At 57.3% G+C, this 20,939-nt stretch overlaps 1 protein-coding gene across 6 annotated transcripts in view; it reads left to right on the top strand.

The window, feature by feature from the left end:
* VAV2 (vav guanine nucleotide exchange factor 2) overlaps positions 1–20,939 on the top strand; it is a 114,671-nt gene that overhangs the window by 18,983 nt on the left and 74,749 nt on the right. For all 6 annotated transcript variants that reach the window (XM_054174212.1, XM_054174211.1, XM_054174213.1 and 3 more), the window contains exon 2: positions 10,307–10,423. In XM_054174212.1, the coding sequence (XP_054030187.1) occupies positions 10,307–10,423 (117 nt within the window). The remainder of the gene's footprint in view (positions 1–10,306; positions 10,424–20,939) is intronic.

The following is a 20,939-nucleotide window of genomic DNA, read 5'->3' as shown; positions in this document are numbered from 1 at the left end:
TGTGCAGGCAGGTCAAGGAGTGGAAGTGAACTTCAGTTGGGTGGCACTTAGGGAAATGAGGAGCAGCTGGGGGAACCTGGAGGGAAGGAGGATGAAGGAGGTTGGAGTGGAGGTTGGGGTTGGTCTCTTCTCCCAAGGAGCAAGTGGTGGGTTGGGAGGAAATGGCCTCAAGTTGCACCAGGGGAGGTTTGAGCTTGGAGATTGGGAACAGTTTCCTGGCTGCAAGGGTGGTCAGGGATTGGCACAGGCTGCCCAGGGAGGTGGTGGAGTCCCCAGCCCTTGGAGGTGGTCGAGAAGCCTGTGGCCATGGCGCTTGGGGCCATGGTGGTTGGGTTGCTGGTTGGACTGGATGATCTCAGAGAGCTTTTTCAGCCTTAATGATCCTGTGAAAATGGGACAGGGCTGCTGCTGCTAAAAATGGGCAGAGGCTGTGTTTGACTGCATGGAGATGCTGTCAATGAAGTGACCTCAATTTGCAGGTCAATGAGCTTCTGGTTTTAGGACCACAGCCTGCTCAGCTGCATTGATCCTCTCCCATTTGAAGCTCCCAGGGTTGTCCTTTGGTGCCCAGAGAATTTGCATCCCACTGAAGCCAAGCTGGGGGGTTGGGGTAGGGGAGGCTTTGGAAGGAGAATGGAGATGAGCAGCTGAGCCGAGGGTGGGATCAGCTGCAGCATCCAGCTCCCCTCCTCACCCCTCCGGCTGCAATCCGGCGTTAATGGCCCAGCCCAGCACCTCCCGGGGGCCTCATCTCCCTGCTCGAGTTGTACCAAATTAATTAGACCAGCACAGCAAAAAAAAGCAACACAGCCTGCCCCAGCCCTCCCTGCTCTGCAAATGCAATTAGGGCTGCTGGAGTTTAGCTCAGATCCTCCGATCAGCAGAGGAAGCTCTGCTCCTGTCTGCTGCAACCGGAGGCTGCAGCAGGTTCAGCTTCCAGGGGAAGCTGTCCCAGGCAAAGGCCTGGGTTGGACTGGGCTCAAGGTGAATGTGGGGATGGAGAGAGGGACAGGCAGCTGAAGGGGGTAGGTGGCTTTGCTCCTTGCCCCTCAGTGAGAGCTTCCTGTCCTGGGGGGCACTAAGAGTGTGGCCAGGGGGTCAAGGGAGGTTCTCCTCCACCTCTGCTCTGCCCCAGCTGGAGCCTTGGGTGCAGTTCTGGGTTCTCTAGTTCTGGAGAGGCAGGGAACTACTGGAGGTGTTCAAGAGGGGACTGGATGTGGCACTTGGTGCTGGGTCTGTGGTGCCAGGACTCGATGATCTGTGAGGTCTCTTCCAACCTTGGTGATGCTGTGTGATAAGATGATGTGAGCACCTCTGTGAGGACAGGCTGGGAGCCCTGGGGCTGAGAGCCTGGAGAAGAGCAGCCCCAGAGGGGATCTGAGCCATGCTCAGCAAGAGATAAAGGCTGGGGGGCAAGAGGCTGGGGCCAGGCTCTTCAGTGGTGCCCAGGACAAAGGGCAAGGGACACAAACTGGCACCCAGGAGGTTCCACCTGAGCAGGAGGAGGAACTTGTTTGGTGTGAGGGTGCTGGAGGGCTGGAGCAGGCTGCCCAGAGAGGTTGTGGAGCCTCCTTGTCCACATAGCTCCCAACCCCCCCTGGCCACTGTGATTCTGAGCAAGCTGCTGTGGGTGCCCTGCTTTAGCAGGGGTGGGATTGGCCTGGTTCATCTCCAGAGCTTCCTTCCAGCCCTGCCCATGCTGGGATTCTGGTTTGTTTGCTTGCTGGAGTGAGAGTCAGTGTGGGATCAGTGCAGGAGCCTTGCTGTTTGTGATTGCACAGAGCCACTGAGCCTTCTGCTAAATAATTGAACAGAGCATCAATTAAACAATATTAATGAGGGGGGAAAAAACCAACCCAAAACCCAACCACAAACCACCACCAAAATGGTGTTCAGCCCTGCTTGTGAGAGACTGAAATAGGTCCCTGCCTGTTTTTCAGTCCAGCTTCAAAAGGAGCTCTGAAAAGCGCTAAGCTAAATGCTGGGAGGGCCAAAAGGATGAGCAGAGGGCTGGAGCTGCTCTGCTCTGAGCACAGGCTGAGGGAGCTGGGGTTGTGCAGGCTGGAGAGGAGAAGGCTCCCAGGAGACCTAACTGTGGCCTCCCAGGATCTGAAGGGGGCTACAAGAAAGCTGGGGAGGGACTTTTGAGGGGGTCAGGGAGTGAGAGGACTGGGGGGGATGGAGCAAAACTAGAAGTGGGGAGATTGAGATTGGATGTGAGGAAGAAGTTGTTGCCCAGGAGGGTGGTGAGAGCCTGGCACAGGCTGCCCAGGGAGGTGGTGGCAGCCTCATCCCTGGAGGTGTTTGCAGCCAGGCTGGAGGTGGCTGTGAGCAACCTGCTGTGGGGTGAGGTGTCCCTGCCCATGGCAGGGGGGTTGGGACTGGCTGAGCCTGGAGCTCCCTTCCAGCCCTGACAGTTCTGTGACTCTACCACGAGGCAGAGGAGCATCAAGAGAGCAGTTGAAAGCACTTCTAAAGCTGGAAACTGTTAAGGGGGTGGGGAGGGTAAAGGCAGAGATTTGGGACAGGTCTCTGGACCCCTCTCTGCCCTCAGATGCCACTTTTGGCTGCACCCCTGCTGCATTCCTCTGAGGGAGAATCGAGTGCCACGAGCTGCCCAGGGGGGTGAGGTGGGGCTGGGATTAAAGGGTCCTCTTGATCTTGTTACAGCCCCCAAGTATTAATTCATATAAATATCCAGAGCCTTCTTTCCCATAATCTCCAGGATCTGTTTTCAGTGCTGCTGCTTCTTGTTCTTTTTAAGCAGCTTAACAAATTAAGTGGCCAGTAGATTAATTTCCCTGCAGCCTCTTTCTCCCCCTGCGCTGGGTGGCTGCAGGAGCTGTGTGGTGGCAGCAAAGTTTGGTCCTGAGCTTTGGGGGGGGGGGGGAGTGGGGTGGGGGAGGGGGAGGGGGGAAATGTTCCAGATAAAGTAAAGTAGTTCCTTCCTCAGGGAGAGATTAAAGTGAACTGGGTCAGAAGTGAAGCTCCCCTTTGTTTAATTCAGCTTAAGCCTCTCCCTGGAGTGAAGGGAAGGGTCTGGAGAGCAGGGCTGGAGAGGAGCAGCTGGGGGTGGTTCAGCCTGGACAAGAGGAGGCTGAAGGGAGACCTCATTGCCCTCTACAGCTCCCTGAGAGGAGGTTGGAGCCAGCTGGGGGTTGGTCTCTGCTGGTGGCAGTGAGAGAAGCAGAGGAATCACAGCACTGTCAGGGTTGGAAGGGGCCTCAAGGATCATTCAGTTCCAACCCCCCCTGCCATGGGCAGGGACACCTCACACTACAGCAGGTTGCTCACAGCCACAAATGGCCTTTAATTAGCCCAGGGCAAGTGTAGGTTGGCCATGAGGAGCAGTTTCATCCCCCAAAGGGTTGTCAAGCTCTAGCCCAGGCTGCCCAGGGCAGTGCTGGAGTCCCCATCCCTGGAGGGCTTTCAAAGCTGTGCTGGTGTGGTGCTGGGCACCGTGGGTGAGTGGTGCCCTGGCAGTGCTGGGCTAAGGGTTGGACTTGATGGTCCTGAAAGGTCTCTTCCAACCAACCCAATTCTCTGATCCTGTGACTGGACCCTTGCCTCACTTAGGCTGGATCAGAGCAATTCCACTCTTGCAGTGAACAGGGGGATAAGAACAGAGAGATGATGGAGTGTCCAGGACTTGGGAGAGGGCTTCCTGGAGCGGCCAGGCTGGAGCAGAGTGGCTACAAGAGCTGGCACCTGCTGCATCCCAGTGATGCCACACCTGGGAGAAGATGCTTGCTGCAGTGTGGGAGTGTTCCCCATGCCAAGGCACAGTGTGGGGCTGCTTAGGACAGCTCCATGGCTGCTGTGGCACCCAGCATCCTTGGCAGAGCTGGGATTATCATGCCAGGCCCAAGGGGTGATGGCCTCTGCCTCTCCTCTGCCTCTCCTCTGCCTCTCCTCTGCCTCTCCTCTGCCTCTCCTCTGCCTCTCCTCTGCCTCTCCTCTGCCTCTCCTCTGCCTCTCCTCTGCCTCTCCTCTGCCTCTCCTCTGCCTCTCCTCTGCCTGCCACCTGTCTTTTGTTCCAAAGTGATTTAGGGACAGGAGGGATGGAGCAAAACTAGAAGTGGATAGATTGAGATTGGCTGTCAGGAAGAAGTTGTTGCCCATGAGGGTGGTGAGAGCCTGGCACAGGCTACCCAGGGAGGTGGTGGAAGCCTCCTGCCTGGAGGTGTTTGCAGCCAGGCTGGAGGTGGCTGTGAGCAGCCTGCTGTGGTGTGAGGTGTCCCTGGCCATGGCAGGGGGGTTGGAGCTGGCTGCTGCTTGAGCTCCCTTCCAGCCCTGACAGCTCTGTGCTTCTGCCAGGAGGCAGAGGAGCAGCAAGAGAGCAGCTGAGAGCACTCTGTGGGCTTCATCTTGCAAGATGCTGCTCCATTGCCTCCTGCAGGTCTGCAGCAGTTCCCCAGAGGGTGGGAAGGAGCATTCTGGATCCAATCCCTCCTCTAGGAAGAGGCTGGGGGTGGGGGGGATGTTTCAGCATCATTACCTGGGGTCGTTAAGCACTTTCCTAAGTGTTTGTTGTCTCTTTCCAGTAAAGCCATCCTGGTCCCCAGTGTGGCATTTAGGAACTGTTTGTCACTGAAGCTGCTGGCAGCCACTGGCCTGGGGTTTTTTTTTTAGGAAGGCTTTGTGAGTAGATAAGAAGCTGGGCAAGAGTCCAGGGAGGTGTAACACAACCCAGGTGGAATGGTGTCAGCAGCTGTCACCATGAGCAGGCTGCCTCCAGCTTCTGGGCTGCGTAACTCCTCTGCCAGCAGCAGCTTTGGGCTCCTTCAGAAGCTCTCTGGAAGCTGAACTTAAGCATCTCCAGGGCTGCTCTGGCCACACAGGGCTATGCAAAGCTCAGGAGCACAGAGGGTTTGCAGGGGTTCGAGGTCATTGCTTCCTCCAGCACCAGGTTAAAAGGTAAAAGCTGTGGCAAACAGAATGCTCTGAGTGCTTCTCATGGCTGGGCTTTGGCTTGGGAGTGATGCTTTTCCCCTGCACAGCTTGGGCTTTGGGGGCATGAAAGTGGGGGGAGGGAGCTTGGTTTGTGTGTTCAGGGCTGCTGCTTCCTGGCACTCCTTGCAGCAAGGAGAGTGACACTCTCAGCTGGGATTTCTGAGGCTTTCTCCAAGTGCATTGAGTCTGAATTGGAGGCAGCTTGCTCAAAGTCATCGACTCCTAGAATGGCTCAGGCTGGAAGGGACCTCAGGGATCATCTCCTCCAACCTCCCCACCAGGGGCAGGGACACCTCTCAGCCCTTGGATCATCTTTGTGACCTCCTGTGGACTCTCTCCAACATCTCTGCTCTGCTGTGAGGACAGACTGAGGGAGCTGGGGCTGTTCAGTCTGGAGAAGAGAAGGCTCTGAGGAGACCTAATTGTAGCCTCCCAGTGTCTGAAGGGGGCTACAAGAAAGCTGGGGAGGGACTTTGGAGGGTGTCAGGGAGGGATAGGACTGGGGGGGATGGAGCAAAACTGGAAGTGGGGAGATTGAGATTGGCTGTGAGGAAGAAGTTGTTGCCCAGGAGGGTGGTGAGAGCCTGGCACAGGCTGCCCAGGGAGGTGGTGGCAGCCTCACCCCTGGAGGTGTTTGCAGCCAGGCTGGAGGTGGCTGTGAGCAACCTGCTGTGGTGTGAGGTGTCCCTGCCCATGGCAGGGGGGTTGGAACTGGCTGAGCCTTGAGGTCCCTTCCAACCCTGACAGCTCTGTGATTCCCCTCTCCCCCTCCACAGTTCCTTTCTGCCTGCAAAGCCTCAGAGCTTGGCTCTTCAGCACTGACCTGGTGCAGCTTGCTTTTAAAGAGACAAAATAGAGGTTCTGTGAGTTTCCTGAGCCAGCCCAGACCTGCAGGCTGCCTCCTGGGGCTTCCTCTCTTGGGTCTGGCCTGAATACTTGACGTGACAAGGCTTGATTTCATGGCTTGGCTCCTGCTAGTCAGCTCAGAGACACAGCAGAACTGTTCTCACTGCTGCCCTGCCAAGAGTTCATCCTGGTCCAGTTCCCTGTGGCATCCTGGAGAGCAGGAGAACAATGACTGCTTGGAAAGCTGTGGGTGAGCCAGCTGATTGCAGTGCCACTGGAGATAACCCTCCCCCCAGTCCCTCATTCTCCTGAGCAGCAGCTGAGGTCTCTCTGCTCATTTGGTTGTCATGGCTCAGGTCAAGTCCTGGCTCCAAGCTTTCTTTTTGGGCTGGCCCAAATGTGGTGAGTTTGCTGAGTGCCTGGGAAGGTCTCAAATGCTTCACCAGCTGCAAGCAGAATTCCCCCCCCAGGGGAGTTCTCAGATCCCTGTCCCCCAGGGGTCAGTGCTGGGCCCCAGCCTGTTCAATATCTTCATTGATGATCTGGAGGAGGGGATGGAGTCAGTCAGCAGTAAATGTGCAGATGACAGCAAGCTGGGAGCAGATGTTGGTCAGTTAGAGGGCAGGAGAGCTCTGCAGAGGGACCTGGCCAGGCTGGGCAGATGGGCAGAGGCCAACAGGATGGCATTCAACAAGTCCAAGTGCCAGGGGTTGCACTTTGGCCACAGCAACCCCAGGCAGAGCTACAGGCTGGGGGCAGAGTGGCTGAGAGCAGCCAGGCAGAAAGGAACCTGGGGGTACTGATGGACAGCAGCTGAACAGGAGCCAGCAGTGTGCCCAGGCAGCCAAGAAGGCCAAGGGCATCCTGGCCTGCAGCAGGAACAGTGTGGCCAGCAGGAGCAGGGAGCTCATCCTGCCCTGTGCTCAGCACTGCTGAGGCCACACCTTGAGTCCTGTGTCCAGCTCTGGGCTCCTCAGGTTAGGAAAGAGGTTGAGCTGCTGGAAGGTGTCCAGAGAAGGGCAACAAAGCTGGGGAGGGGTCTGGAGCACAGCCCTGGGAGGAGAGGCTGAGGGAGCTGGGGTTGCTTAGCCTGGAGAAGAGGAGGCTCAGGGGAGACCTTCTTGCTCTCTGCAACTCCCTGAAGGGAGGTTGTAGCCAGGTGGGGGTTGGTCTCGTGCTGCCCAGGGAGGTGGTGGAGTCCCCATCCCTGGAGGTGTTCAGGAGGGGCTTGGATGTGGCACTTGGAGCCATGCTTTAGTTGTCAGGAGGTCTTGGGTGACAGCTTGGACTTGATGACCTTTGAGATCTTTTCCAACCTTATTGATTCTGTGATTCCCTTTTTCCTTCTCCCACCTTTCATCTCTGGGCATGCTTGGAGTGATGAAGTGGGAGGCCTGATGCCAAGAGTGAAAGCCAAGGCTGAGCCTTGAGCTCCCTTCCAACCCTGACAGTTCTGTGACTCAGTGACTGAGTGGACTTCACCACTTGGCCCTGGGCTCTGCCTCTCACTCTTCCCAAGCCCTCTCAAAGTCTGCCACCTTGGAGGTGTTGGCCTCCAGCCCTCTCTTTGCTGCAGCAGCTCCTGGCTGCTCTGACCTCCAGCAGCCCTGGCTGAGGTTTGTGCCCTCCCTGAGGAGTGCTGCCAAGAGCTGTTCCTCCACCTCCCAGGCTCCTGACCTGCTGGCTGGGTCACTCCAGAGCATCCAGCTGGCTTGTTTTGGATTGTTTTTTCCCATTCTATATATATGCTGGCTTCCAGTTCATGAGCTTGATGTTGTTATCTGAGAGACCTCTTCCCTTGGAGAGCCCAAACATGGGGGTGGGAAGTTGCTCCAAGGTGACTCTTGGTCTGCCTGACCAGGGTGTGATGAGTGATGCTGAGCAAAGGTTGGGAGGATGAGCAGGGCCCTAAGCTGGGCTTGTCAGCTTGTCCTGGTGTGCTGCAGTGCTGGGGCAGGAGGAGCAGCAGCTTGAGGGACTTGGGGGTGTTCAGCCTGGAGGTGTTCAAGAGGGGACTGGATGTGGCTCTTGGAGCCATGGTTTAGTAGTCCTGAGGTGCTGGGGGACAGCTTGGACTTGATGAGCTCTGAGGTCTCTTCCAACCTGATTGATTCTATGGCCATTAAACCATGTCCCAAAGTTCTATGCCCCAACAGTTCTTGAACACCTCCAGGGATGGGGACTCCACCACCTCCCTGGGCAGCCTGTGCCATGCCCAGAAGTGCAGGCTGGTAGGTTCTGAGGTTGCTTTGGGGGTGGAGGGAGGCAAGGGCAGGAGCGAGACGCGCGGCGCTGGGGCTCTTGCGCCGAAGGAGCTCGCAGGGCTTTGCTTTCACAGTGCTGGTCTCACTGGAAGCATATCAATGACAGCATTGATTTGGGGCCTGGCAGGTGGTGAATAAGCAGCCCCATGGAGAGCATTGATTCCTCTCTCTCTCTTCCTCCTGGGGAGTGTTTGCTTGTCAAAGGTGGGATCGACTGGGGAGCGGAACGGCCTCGGCGCGGCTCGATTGCAGCTAATTTTGATGCGCGGCTGTCGAGCAGCACTGTTGAGCCAACAGCTCCTGGGCTTCCAGCAACAGCCAAGCACCCTCCCAGCTGCCTGCAAGGAGAAGGCCAAGGAGCTCTTTTGCCAGAGAGAAAGAGCTCAGGAGCAAAGGGTGGTGGTGTCGGCCGCACGTGGCTTGCGCGCGCCCTGCCTCCCCGTGCGTGGAGAGCGGAAGCTGCCAGGGCGGTCACTGGGGGACTTCAGCATCTCTGCTGTGAGGGCTGAGAGCCCTGGGGGCTGTTCAGCCTGGGGAAGAGAAGGCTGAGAGGGGACCTGGTCAATGTCTATAAGTATCTGAGGGATGGGTGTCATAGGGTCACAGATGTCAGGGGCTGGAAGGGACCTCTGGAGATCATCGAGGGCCATGGAATCCAGCGCAGGGCACCCAGGAGCACATCCAGAGGGGGCTGGAAAGGCTCCAGAGAAGGAGACTCCACCACCTCTCTGGGCAGCCTGCTCCAGGGCTCTGGGACCCTCACAGGGCAGAAGTTCCTCCCCATGTTGAGGTGGAACCTCCTGGGCTACAGTTTCCATCCATTGCTCCTTGTCCTATCCCAGGGTGCAGCTGAGCAGAGCCTGTCCCTGTCCCCTCCCTCTTGACCCCCAGCCCCAGATCCCTTCTCAGCCTTCTCTTCCCCAGGCTGAACAGCCCCAGGGCTCTCAGCCTCTGCTCACAGGGCAGTGCTTCAGTCCCCTCAGCATCCTGGTGGCTCTCTGTTGGACTCTTCTCCAGCAGATCCCTGTCCCTCCTGAACTGGGCAGCCCAGAGCTGGATGCAGTATTCCAGGTGAGGTCCCACCCCAGGGCAGAGCAGAGGGGGAGGAGAACCTCCCTGGATCTCCTGGACACTCCCAGGATGAAGGTGCCAGGCTCTTGTCAGTGGTGCCCAGGACAAAGGGCACAGACTGGAACCCAGCAGGTTCTGCCTGAAGGTGAAGGAAAACTCTGGTGTGAGGGGGGCTGGAGCAGGCTGCCCAGAGAGGTGGTGGTGGAGTCTGCTTGTCTGGAGAGCTTCCAAACCTGCCTGGATGTGACTGTGGGTAAAGCACTTCCAAAAGGCCCTCTCAGTCTAGACAGGGCTGGGGAGCCAGAGGAATGCCCTAGCAGAACAACCTGCCTTGCAGTTTGTGCCTCTGGCACTCACTTGGCTAAGGAGGTTCTGATGTGTGCTGGGGATGTCCTGTGCTGGGGGAGCCCTGCAGCTTCCTGGGCAGGCTGGGATGGGGGAGAAGGGTTAGAAGTTGGCCTCGTTTCTCTGGGGGGGTGAATCAGGCTGTGGTTGATGAGGTGCTCTTGCTAACCAATCCCCCACAAACCTCCCCTCTGACCCCTGGTGTGTGAGGATGACAGCAAGCTGCACCAGGCTCAGCTCCATGCAGACAGGGCTGCCCCAAAGACTCTGCTTTGGCTCTTTGAATGGGAAGAGAATGGAGCTCTTTTCTCTCTTCTGCTTTCAGCTCTGCCTCTGCCAGCAGTGTTTTACCGGGGGGGGGGTTTGGTGACAACCTGGGGGGGTCTAGGGGGGAGCAGGGGGAATGCTGAAGGCAGTGGAATACCTCCAGGCTGAGGGAGCTGGGGCTTGGTGCAGAGGAGCCTGAGGGGTGACCTCACTGCTGGGGATCAAGCTGAGCCAGGCTCTGCTCAGGGATGTCCCAAGGACTGCACAAGGGGCACTGGGGGCAAGCTGGAGCAGAGGAGGTGCCACAGGAACAGAAGGGAAAACCTCTTCGCTGTGAGGGTGGCAGAGCCCTGGAGCAGGCTGCCCGGGGGGGTGTGGAGCCTCCTGCCCTGGAGACATTCAAGCCCCACCTGGGTGCTGCCTGCCCCGGGGGGGTGCTGCTGCCCTGGCAGGGGGCTCGGACTGGATGAGCTCCTGCAGTCCCTTCCAACCCCTAACAGTTGTGGTTCTGTGGCTGTCTTGCTCACTTCTCCCCCTCCTCTTCTTTGTGTCTCCTGCAGTTTCTCTGCCTGAAGAACATCAGGACCTTCCTCAAAGTGTGTCATGACAAATTTGGGTTGAGGAACAGCGACCTGTTTGACCCCTTTGACCTCTTTGATGTCCGGGATTTTGGCAAGGTAAGAGGCAGCTCCTGAGCTCTTGGAGGTGATGATGGCCCCAGGGTGGCTCTCTGGCCTTGTGCTGCAGGCTTTGGGTGGAAAGATGAAGGTTTCTGGCTGGCTGAGCAACTTCTGCACCCTCAGCCCATGCACTGGGCACCTCTTCCTTTGGCAGACTGCATCTGGAGGTTGATTCTGCTGTGTGCTTAGAGGAGGGAGATGAAGCCTTCAACCTTTCCTGCCTTAGATTCCAAGGCCTCTGGGATCAGTGTCTAAAGCAGTTGATTAGATGATGTTAGGTGGTAGGTTGGACTGGATGATCTCAAAGGTCTTTGCCACCCTGGTCTGATCTCTTCTGTTCTGTTCTCTTCTGCTCCAAGTGCATGGTGAAGAGTCCCTCCCCACCTTCTCAGAAGGTTTCCCTGGAGCCTTCTCTTCCCCAGGCTGAACAACCCCAACTCCCTCAGCCTGACCTCACAGCAGAGGGCTTCCATCCTCTCCTGGCCCTGCTCCAGCAGGTCCCTGTCTGTGCTGAGGACTCCAGAGCTGGCCCAAGCACTGCTGGGGAGGTTCTCAGCAGAGCAGAGCAGGTTGGGCAGAGTCCCCTCCCTAGACCTGCTGCCCAGGATGTTTCCAGCCAGGGTGGAATGAATAGAATAGAATAGACCAGGTTGGAAGAGACCTTCAAGATCACCAAGTCCAACCTCTCACCCAACACCACCTAATCAACTCAACCATGGCACCAAGCACCCTATCAAGCCTCCTCCTGAGCACCTCCAATGATGGTGACTCCACCACCTCCCTGGGCAGCCTATTCCAAAGGGCAATCACTCTCTCTGTGTAGAACTTCTTCCTAACCTCCAGCCTAAACCTCCCCTGGCACAGCTTGAGACTGTGAATGAGTCCCTTGAGCTTCCCAAAAGGATGTTGTGGAGGCTTTGTCCTCCCAGCCATTGCTAGGTGCTGGATGGGAGAGGACAGAGCTCGGGTTTTGTGCTTTGCTGTGCTTGCTGGGTGGCACCAAGGGCTGAGTGAGCCCCAGCTGCCTTCCCAGGGGTGGGAAAACCCCAACGTGGCTTTGACAAGCAGCTGAGGGAGCTGGGGTTGCTTAGCCTGCAGAAGAGGAGGCTCAGGGGAGACCTTCTTGCTCTCTCCAACTCCCTGCAGGGAGGTTGCAGCCAGGTGGGGGTTGGGCTCTTCTCCCAGGCACCCAGCACCAGAACAAGAGGACACAGTCTCAAGCTGTGCCAGGGGAGGTTCAGGCTGGATGTTAGGACGAAATTCTTCCCAGCAAGAGAGTTTGGCCATGGGGATGTGCTGCCCAGGGAGGTGGTGGAGTCCCCATCCCTGGAGGTGTTTAGGAGGAGACTGGATGGGCTGCTTGGTGCCATGGTTGAGTTGATCAGATGGTGCTGGGGGATAGGTTGGACTTGGTGATCTTGAAGGTCTTTTCCAACCTGGTTAATTCTGTTCTGCTCTGCTGCTGGCTTTTGCTGGGTGCTGGGCTCAGGGAAGCCCTCAGGCAGCACATTTGCTGCCGCGCTGGGCTGCAAAAGGTGCTCAAAGGCTTCTTTGAGTGCTTCTATTGTTTCACTGCTTTGCAGCTACCGGGCAGGAGCTGCTGGAAAGCATCTTCTGATTACCCAAAGAGAGCATTTTCGCTGCTGCTGGTGGTGGTGGTGGTGGGGGGGATGTGGGAAATGTATTATATGATATTTATTGCCTAATTTATTTCTGGAGCCATTATCTGGAAGGTGCAATTGCAGAGGCTTTGTTTTATGTCTTGGAGGTTGTTGCTTTGGGGGTTTTTGAAACCTTTTATTCCTTTCTTTAGGTGATTTATGGAATGCGGGGGGGGGGGTGTGGGGAGGGCCCTTTCGTTGTGCTGGGAATGCACAGAAGGAACCTTTTGGGCTGGGGAGGGGGGAAGGGGGGGAGAAAAAGAACCGTTGCTAATTAAAACGCTGCTTTATTGTCACATTGTGTCTCTTGCTTTGTGCTGCTGCTGCAAATTGGCTGTTTAACAGAGCCTGGTCTTAAAGACACCACTGCTGGGGGATGGCAGCTTGAGCGCAGCCTGGCTTCTCCTCCTTGCTCTGGTTAGGCTCTTCCCTGCTCCTGGCCACTGTTGAGGGTCGGGGGACACAGCCTGGCTTCTCCTCCTTGCTCTGGTTAGGCTCTTCCCTCCTCCTGGCCACTGTTGAGGGTGGGAGAACACAGCCTGGCTTCTCCTTCTTGCTCTGGTTAGGCTCTTCCCTCCTCCTGGCCACTGTTGAGGGTGGGAGAACACAGCCTGGCTTCTCCTCCTTGCTCTGGTTAGGCTCTTCCCTCCTCCTGGCCACTGTTGAGGGCATGGGGACACAGCCTGGCTTCTCCTCCTTGCTCTGGTCAGGCTCTTCCCTCCTCCTGGCCGCTGTTGAGGGTGGGAGAACACAGCCTGGCTTCTCCTCCTTGCTCTGGTTAGGCTCTTCCCTGCTCCTGGCCACTGTTGAGGGTGGGAGAACACAGCCTGGCTTCTCCTTCTTGCTCTGGTAAGGCTCTTCCCTCCTCCTGGCCACTGTTGAGGGTGGGGGGACACAGCCTGGCTTCTCCTCCTTGCTCTGGTTAGGCTCTTCCCTGCTCCTGGCCACTGTTGAGGTTGAGAGGGGGGACACACACACAGGTTGTGTTGTGACTTTGGAAGGCTGTTTGCCATCCCTTCCTCACCTCATTTTGGGCTTTCCAGAGGCCTCCTAAAACACTTGAAGCTTCCAAGGAATCCAAATCGCCTGGGTCTTGATGGTTTTGATGTGAAACCTCCTCCTCCAGCAGCTCTAAGCTGTGGCAGGGCACAGGTCCTGGTTGAGCTTTTCTTATCAGTGTCTGGTGTATGAAACCACTGCTGGGAGATGGCAGCTTGAACACAGCCTTCTCCTTCTTGCTCTGGTTAGGCTCTTCCCTCCTCCTGGCCACTGTTGAGGGTGGGAGAACACAGCCTGGCTTCTCCTCCTTGCTCTGGTTAGGCTCTTCCCTCCTCCTGGCCACTGTTGAGGGTGGGAGAACACAGCCTGGCTTCTCCTCCTTGCTCTGGTTAGGCTCTTCCCTGCTCCTGGCCACTGTTGAGGGTGGGAGAACACAGCCTGGCTTCTCCTCCTTGCTCTGGTTAGGCTCTTCCCTCCTCCTGGCCACTGTTGAGGGTGGGAGAACACAGCCTGGCTTCTCCTCCTTGCTCTGGTTAGGCTCTTCCCTGCTCCTGGCCACTGTTGAGGTTGAGAGGGGGGACACACAGACTGTGTTGTGACTTTGGGAGGCAATTTCCCATCCCTTCCTCACCTCATTTTGGGCTTTCCAAAGCCCAGCACCTCCTAAAACACTTGAAGCTTCCAAGGAATCCAAATCGCCTGGGTCTTGATGGTTTTGATGTGAAACCTCCTCCTCCAGCAGCTCTAAGCTGGGGCAGGGCACAGGTCCTGGTTGGGCTTTTCTTATCAGTGTCTGGTGTATGAAACCACTGCTGGGAGATGGCAGCTTGAACACAGCCTTCTCCTTCTTGCTCTGGTTAGGCTCTTCCCTGCTCCTGGCCACTGTTGAGGGTGTAGGGACACAGCCTGGCTTCTCCTCCTTGCTCTGGTTAGGCTCTTCCCTGCTCCTGGCCACTGTTGAGGGTGGGAGAACACAGCCTGGCTTCTCCTCCTTGCTCTGGTTAGGCTCTTCCCTCCTCCTGGCCACTGTTGAGGGTGTAGGGACACAGCCTGGCTTCTCCTCCTTGCTCTGGTTAGGCTTTTCCCTGCTCCTGGCCACTGCTGAGGTTGAGAGGGGGGACACACACAGGTTGTGCTGTGACTTTGGGAGGCAGTTTGCCATCCCTTCCTCATCTCATCATTTTGGGCTTTCCAAAGGCCTCCTAAAACACTTTAAGCTCCCAAGGAATCCATAATTGCCTGGGTCTTGCTTGTTTTGAAGTGAAACCTCCTCCTCCAGCAGCCCTCAGCTGCGGCAGGGCTCAGGTCCTGGCTGGGCTTTTGGTATCGGCGTGCGGTGGGGAGGGGAGAGGCATCAGCTGTGTGGGTCTGCACCGCCCTAAATCCCTCTGGAAGCCTGTCAAAACATTCCCATTGTCTTTGCCACCTTTCATTCCCACATTCTGTCCTCAGATCTGTGTTCAGCAGTGGCAAAGCAAATAAACAGGGCCGGGGGGGGGGGAGGGAAATCTGTTGACCGAAGCTGTTTTCCGTCGTGAGTCACAGCGAGGGCGAGAAAGGAGCCTCCAAGCCACCTTCCCACTGGCCAAACACAGACTTCACACACACACAAATGTCTTCCTGGAGCTCTTCATGCCTTGGATCAATAGTATTTTGAGGTACCAGGCACTTACCCCACGCAGGAGGCTGCTCTGAGCAGGGCACGGGAGCGAGCCGCCCGTTTGATTCCACCGCCGGCTGGGTGCAGTGGGGTTGGGTTGGGTTTCTGGATGCCACTGAAGCAGCTCTTTGTCTCCTCCAAGCCAGGAGAGCAGTAAGGCAGTGATTACTGGGAGCATTTGGGGTTTGCTGCAGTGTAATTAGGGAGGAGGAAGGCCAGGGGCTGGTGCCTGTGCAGTGCCAGCCGCCCCGCGGAGGGCTCGGGGCACGCAGGGTCCTGCAGGGCTGCTCCGTGTCGGAGGAGCTGCAGTGCTGGAGGAGAGGGATTGGAGTCAGATCCCTCAGCCTTGCCTTCACCAGCTGCTGCTCTCAGAGAGCTTTCCATAGGATCAGGGCATTGTTTCAGTGGGAAAAGGCCTCTAAGGTAGAGCCCAGCCATCAACCCAGCACCAGCACGGCCACTAAAACACATCCCCAAGTGCCATGGCCACAGGTTTCCTGGACACCTCCAGGGCTGGGGACTCCACCAGCTGCCTGAGCAGCCTGTGCCAATCCCTGACCACTCCTGCAGCAAAGGAATCTTTCCTCATCTCCAGCTTAACCCTCCCCTGGCACAATTTGAGGCCATTTCCCCTCCTTCTATCACCTGAGACTAGGGAGAAGAGACCAACCCCTACCTGTCTGCAGCCTCCTTTCAGGGAGCTGCAGAGAGCAAGGAGGTCTCCCTTCAGCCTCCTCCTCTCCAGACTAACACCCCCAGCTCCCTCAACTGCTCCTCTCCAGACCTTTCACTGCTTTGCTGCCCATCTCTGGACCTGCTCCAGCCCCTCAGTGTGATTCTTGTAGATCCCTCTGACTTCTGAGCCAGGGCTTCAGCAAGCAGCAGCTGCCACAGGTTTGCTGGAGCCTGCTCCGAAGGGCTGAGTGGGGCTGGGGGCTGCAGCACCCGGGTAGGTGGGGGGTTTATCCTGGGGTATTAAGCTTGGGAAGTGACTTCCTTGCTTGTCCCCACGATAACAGCTGGTGAAATGGGATCTGGAACCATGAGGGGGGGACTGCAAAGCTCCATCCCAGCCTGGGTGGGAGGTTGGGCAATGGGCAGGTGTGGGACTTTGCCAAGCAGCTGCGTCACGGTTCCAGGAATCCAGGCTGCAGAGCTTCCCAACTTACCCAAGGGAGGCAAAGGCCAGTTCCAGCTGCTCACAGCCAGGGCTTCCCCTGCCTGCCTTTCCTCCTTCCCTGCCTCCCTCTGTGTCCAGCTGTTAAAGCAGCCCCACAGGGACCAGGGACATGTGGTGTGGCAGAGCTTCCCCTGAGGTGCTGAGCTGTGCTTCCAGCTGTGCCCCTGAAGGACACCTCTGAGGGAAAGGACCTTGGAGTCTTCTGCAAGTTGGCTCTAATTACTCTAATTACTATTGGGTTTAATTGTTATAGGGGCTTTTTGACCTTTGTTTTTTTAACCTTATCCCTTCTAATGTGGCTCAAATCTCTCCATGATCACCAGGGGCATCTGCAGCAGGGCTTCTCCCTGGCTGTGCCTGCACTGCAGGATGCAGAATAGAAGAGAAGAGAATAAACCAGGTTGGAAGAAGCAGCACAGTGGAGCAGTGCTCTGAGGAGGAAACCCTTTGCTGATCATGGAATGGGTTGGAAGGGACCTTCAAGATCATCCAGTTCCAACTCCCCTGCCATGGGCAGGGACACCTCCCACCAGCCCAGCTTGTTCTCATCTCTCATTAGGGTCTGACCTGACAGAGGTGAGCAGTGGTTGTCCATGGGGCAGCAATGTGGCCAAGGTCACCCGGGGGAGTGTGGGCAGCAGGTGCAGAGAGGTCCTGGGGTGCACCCAGGGGAGTGTGGGCAGCAGGTGCAGAGAGGTCCTGGGGTGCACCCAGGGGAGTGTGGGCAGCAGGTGCAGAGAGGTCCTGGGGTGCACCCAGGGGAGTGTGGGCAGCAGGTGCAGAGAGGTTCTCCTGTCCTTCTGCTCTGCCCTGGTGAGACCACATTTGGAGTATGGTGCCCAGCTCCAGGCTCCCCAGTTCAAGAGGGACAGGGAACTACAGGGGAGAGGCCAAGGGAGGCTGTGAGGGTGCTGAAGGGACTGGAGCACCTGTGTGAGGAGGAAGGCTGAGAGCCCTGCAGCTGCTGAGCCTGGAGAAGAGAAGGCTGAGAGGGAATCTGCTCCCTGTCTACCCAAACATCTGAGGGGTGGGTGTCAGGAAGGGGCCAGGCTCTCTTCAGTGGTGTCCTGTGACAGGACCAGGGGCTGTGGGCACTAACTGCAACCCAGGAGGTTCCACCTGAGCAGGAGGAGAAACCTGTTTGGTGTGAGGGTGCTGGAGCCCTGGAGCAGGCTGCCCAGAGAGGCTGTGGAGCCTCCTTCCCCGGAGACACTGAAAACCCACCTGGATGTGTTCATGCCTCAGGCTAGGGTGAGCACAACCCCAGTTGAAAGCAAGCATCCTGACCTCAGGCCCAAGGAGGTGCTCTCAGGCTGGAGGCTTTCACCTTTCTTCTTTCCCCACCAGATAGATTTGGGGTAGGTCAAAGTTGCCCAAATCGATTGGAGGGAGGTTCTCCTCCCCCCCTGCTTTGCCCCCAGTCAGGGCATGGCTGGAGGACTGGCTCCAGTTCTATGTTGCCCAGTTCAAAAGGGACAGGGAACTGCTGGAGAGAGTCCAGGGGAGGATACAGAGATGCTGAGGGGCTTGGAGCAGCTCTGTGAGGAGCAAAGGCTGAGAGGCTGGAGCAGAGCAGCCCCAGAGGGGAGCTGAGCAATGCTCAGCAAGAGCTAAAGGCTGGGGGGCAAGAGGCTGGGGCCAGGCTCTGCTCAGTGGTGCCCAGGGACAGGACAAGGGGCAAGGGACCCAAACTGGAAGCCAGGAGGTTCTGTGTGTCCCTTCCAACCTCTAAGCACCCTGTGATCCTAAGGGGTCCTTTGCAAGGGTGCTGGCCCCAGTCTGTGCTGGTGGAGGCCAGCTCCTGGCTGAGAAGAGGACAGCAATGAGGAGCTGGTGGAGGCTGTGCTGCTTGCAGGGTGCTCCATGCCCAGCTCACAGCAGGGCTGGCATGAGGTGGAGCTGCTCTTGGGCTTGCTAATTTATTGGCACCAGGTCTAATGAGCTAAAACCTGCATAAATCTGGATTAAAGCCTTTATCACTCTATTAGTCAGCATGATGGGAGCAGGGCTCATTAAAAGGAGTTCCTCATTTTCAGTAACTCCCTGCAATGGCTTTTATTATTATTAGGTTGTTGGCTGGTGGGGTTTTTCCCCCCTCCCTTAAAAGAAATACAGCTCAAATGTTCCTGCAGCTGGGGAGGGTGGCATTTATTGGCCTCCCCCTCCTCTCTGCTCTCCTGCCTTGGCTTTAATTGCCCTGCCTCTCTTTTTTGACCTTCCTGCACTGCTCAAAGGAAGCAGAAAGCCAAAGGTGGCTTTCTTCTCTTTTTTTTCCCCCTCTCTCTTTTCCTTCCCCCCCCACCCAGACCCATGGGCACCCAGGGCTGCTGCTGCTGCTCTAAAAATAAAGGAGGGAAGTGGCTCACAGCTGAGAGGTGAGGAGAGAACTCAAGGCTGAAGGTGCAGGTTGTGGTGGTGGTTTTTTTTCTTCACTGAGTTGGTTCTGCTCCAGAGGTTGGGGAGAATTCATAGACTCAGCCAGGGTGCAACCTCCAGCTGCTTGGTCTTGGCCCAGAAGGGAGCAGGGGGCCACAGCATCACCCTCCTGGGGGGCCCCAGCAGCACCTTCCACAGCCAGCATCCTCCCAGCACCTCCAGCTCTGATTGAATTCATAGAACCACAGAATCAATCAGGTTGGAAAAGAGCTCAGAGATCATCAAGTCCAAGCTGTCCCCCAGCACCTCCTGACAGCCAAACCATGGCTCCAAGTGCCACATCCAGTCCCCTCTTGAACACCTCCAGGGATGGGGACTCCACCACCTCCCTGGGCAGCACATTCCCATGGCCAATCTCTCTTGCTGGGAAGAACTTTCTCCCCCCCTCCAGCCTAAACCTCCCCTGGCACAGCTTGAGACTGTGTCCTCTTGTTCTGGTGCTGCTTGCCTGCCTGGGAGAAGAGCCCAACCCCCACCTGGCTACAGCCTCCCTTCAGGGAGTTGCAGAGAGCAAGAAGGTCTCCCCTGAGCCTCCTCTTCTGCAGGCTAAGCAACCCCAGCTCCCTCAGCCTCTCCTCCCAGGGCTGTGCTCCAGCCCCCTCCCCAGCCTTGCTGCCCTTCTCTGGAAGGGCAAGGCAGTGAGCCAGCAGCTCAAGCAGGGCTCTGAGGGAGGTGGCTCTGCAGCAATCCTCCCTCTCAGTTAATTGCATCCATCAAGGTTTGCTGCCATGTGTGACCTGGGGGGGTGGCTGCTGGGGGGCTTGTACCTGGCTTGGCCTGCAGGGCTGAGGTGCTGGGGAGGAGATGATGTGTGGTGGGGAGGGTGACCCTGGGCACAGCATGCTCCAGTAGGAGCTGCCTTGGCAGGGGGAGGGGGCAGGGGATGTGCTGGTCCTATCAGAGCTGCAGGGAGGAAAGCATTTGTGTCTTCACCATCACTTGGAGGGGGGTAGAGGTCTCCTGGACCTCTTTGTAGCCAAGAACAAATCTCAAGTGGTGCATTTCTGTGCATGCATCAGTGAGAGCATGGACTGATAGCTCCCTGTGAGCCAGCATGCAGGAGGCTGCTGGGGGCAGGGCTGTGGCTGTTGCCCTGAAGCAGCTGTGGGACTGTGGCTCTGCCTCTCTGCATGGCATGGCCACTGCTGGGAGGGCCATGCTGGGCTGTCCTGGGGGCAAGCTGCTGGTGAAGGCTTCCACTGCACCCCCAGCAAACCCCTCTGAGAGCCACCCAGCCCAGGTGGAGCTGCACCAGCAAGCTGTGGCACTGCTGGGAGGGCCATGCTGGGCTGTCCTGGGGGCTCCAGGAGGTCAGCAGCAGCACCACATGGAGCACAGGCAGCGAGCTGCTGGTGAAGGCTTCCACTGCACCCCCAGCAATCCTCTCTGAGAGCCACCCAGCCCAGGAGGGCTGCCTGGGAGCTGAAGCACCAAGCTGTGGCCTCAGTGTCACCTCCTGTCCCAGCAACCCAAAGGAAAGGGCCTGCCCCTGGTGCTGCAGGAGGGGAGGCTTTGCTTGCAGCCAGCTCTCTCTGCCTGGGCTCAGGGCTGGGGAGATGTTGCACGGCCAGAAGCAGACTCCCACCTTCAGCCAAGGTCTCTGCTTATCTAGGCTGGCTTCCCTGCCAAGAAATGCTTTGTGGCATCAGGCCTGCTCCTCTGATGCCCAGAATGGTGCCCAGGGGCTGGGCACCAAGCTGCCACAGCCCAACCCCTTGGCAGGCTCCTTGCAAAGGGACTTTGTGCATCGCAGAGCACCGCTGAGCGCCGAGCTGGCAGCTGCCACCCTGTGCAGAGCTGCTCTGGCTTTTGGAGGCAGGCAGGAGAGGTGCTGCAGAGCAGGTGAGAGTTTGCAGTGAGGCTGAGGAGACACTGGGATGGGCTGCCCAGGATGGTTGTGGCTGCCTGCTCCCTGGAGCTGTTCAAGGCCAGGCTGGAGGAGGCTTTGGGCAGCCTGGGCTGGTGGGAGGTGTCCCTGCCCGAGGCTGGGGGGGTTGGGACTGGATGATCTCGAAGGTCCCTCCCAACCCAACCCATTCCAGGATGCTCTGGAAGTGCCATGTGCCAGCAAGCAGCTCCTGGGCTGGAGCAGGAGCTGGGCTCCAGCCTGTGGTACTCTGCAGCAGAAGCTTTTAGCTGTGTCCCTCTCTCTCTGCTTTCCTCCCCCTTCCTCTCTGCCCTGCTTACAAATCTGCTCTGTTTATAGATGTGAAGCTTCTCAGGGAAACCAAAAGAGCCAGAAATGTTCCTTCTGGGAAGCTTTGCTTCCCTCCCTCCCCCCCCCCCCCCTTTACTTCTTGGCTTCTTTCCCCAGTGTTTTTCCAAGGGGTCAGGTTAAGGGGTGTTGTGTTTCAGATCAAACAAGCCCAGGCAGGATCCTTCCTAACTCCCAGAGCAGAGTTCTGCTGCTTGGCCCTTTCAGGAGTGATGGAAGTGTTTTAACATGCAAGGAATCCAAGCTATTGATCAGGACATGGATAAATGCAGAGCCTTAATGTGTAAGCCATTGATTTTCCTTTACCTGCCTGGCTGGTCTGTGAGCTCCCTTTGCAGTCATGTTAGGCAAGACTGGAGAGG

The sequence above is a fragment of the Dryobates pubescens genome, chromosome 29, assembly GCF_014839835.1.
Source record: "Dryobates pubescens isolate bDryPub1 chromosome 29, bDryPub1.pri, whole genome shotgun sequence".
Taxonomy (NCBI): Eukaryota; Metazoa; Chordata; class Aves; order Piciformes; family Picidae; genus Dryobates; species Dryobates pubescens.
Note: the sequence above shows the minus strand (reverse complement) of the source record. Positions and strands in the feature narration are given on the sequence as shown.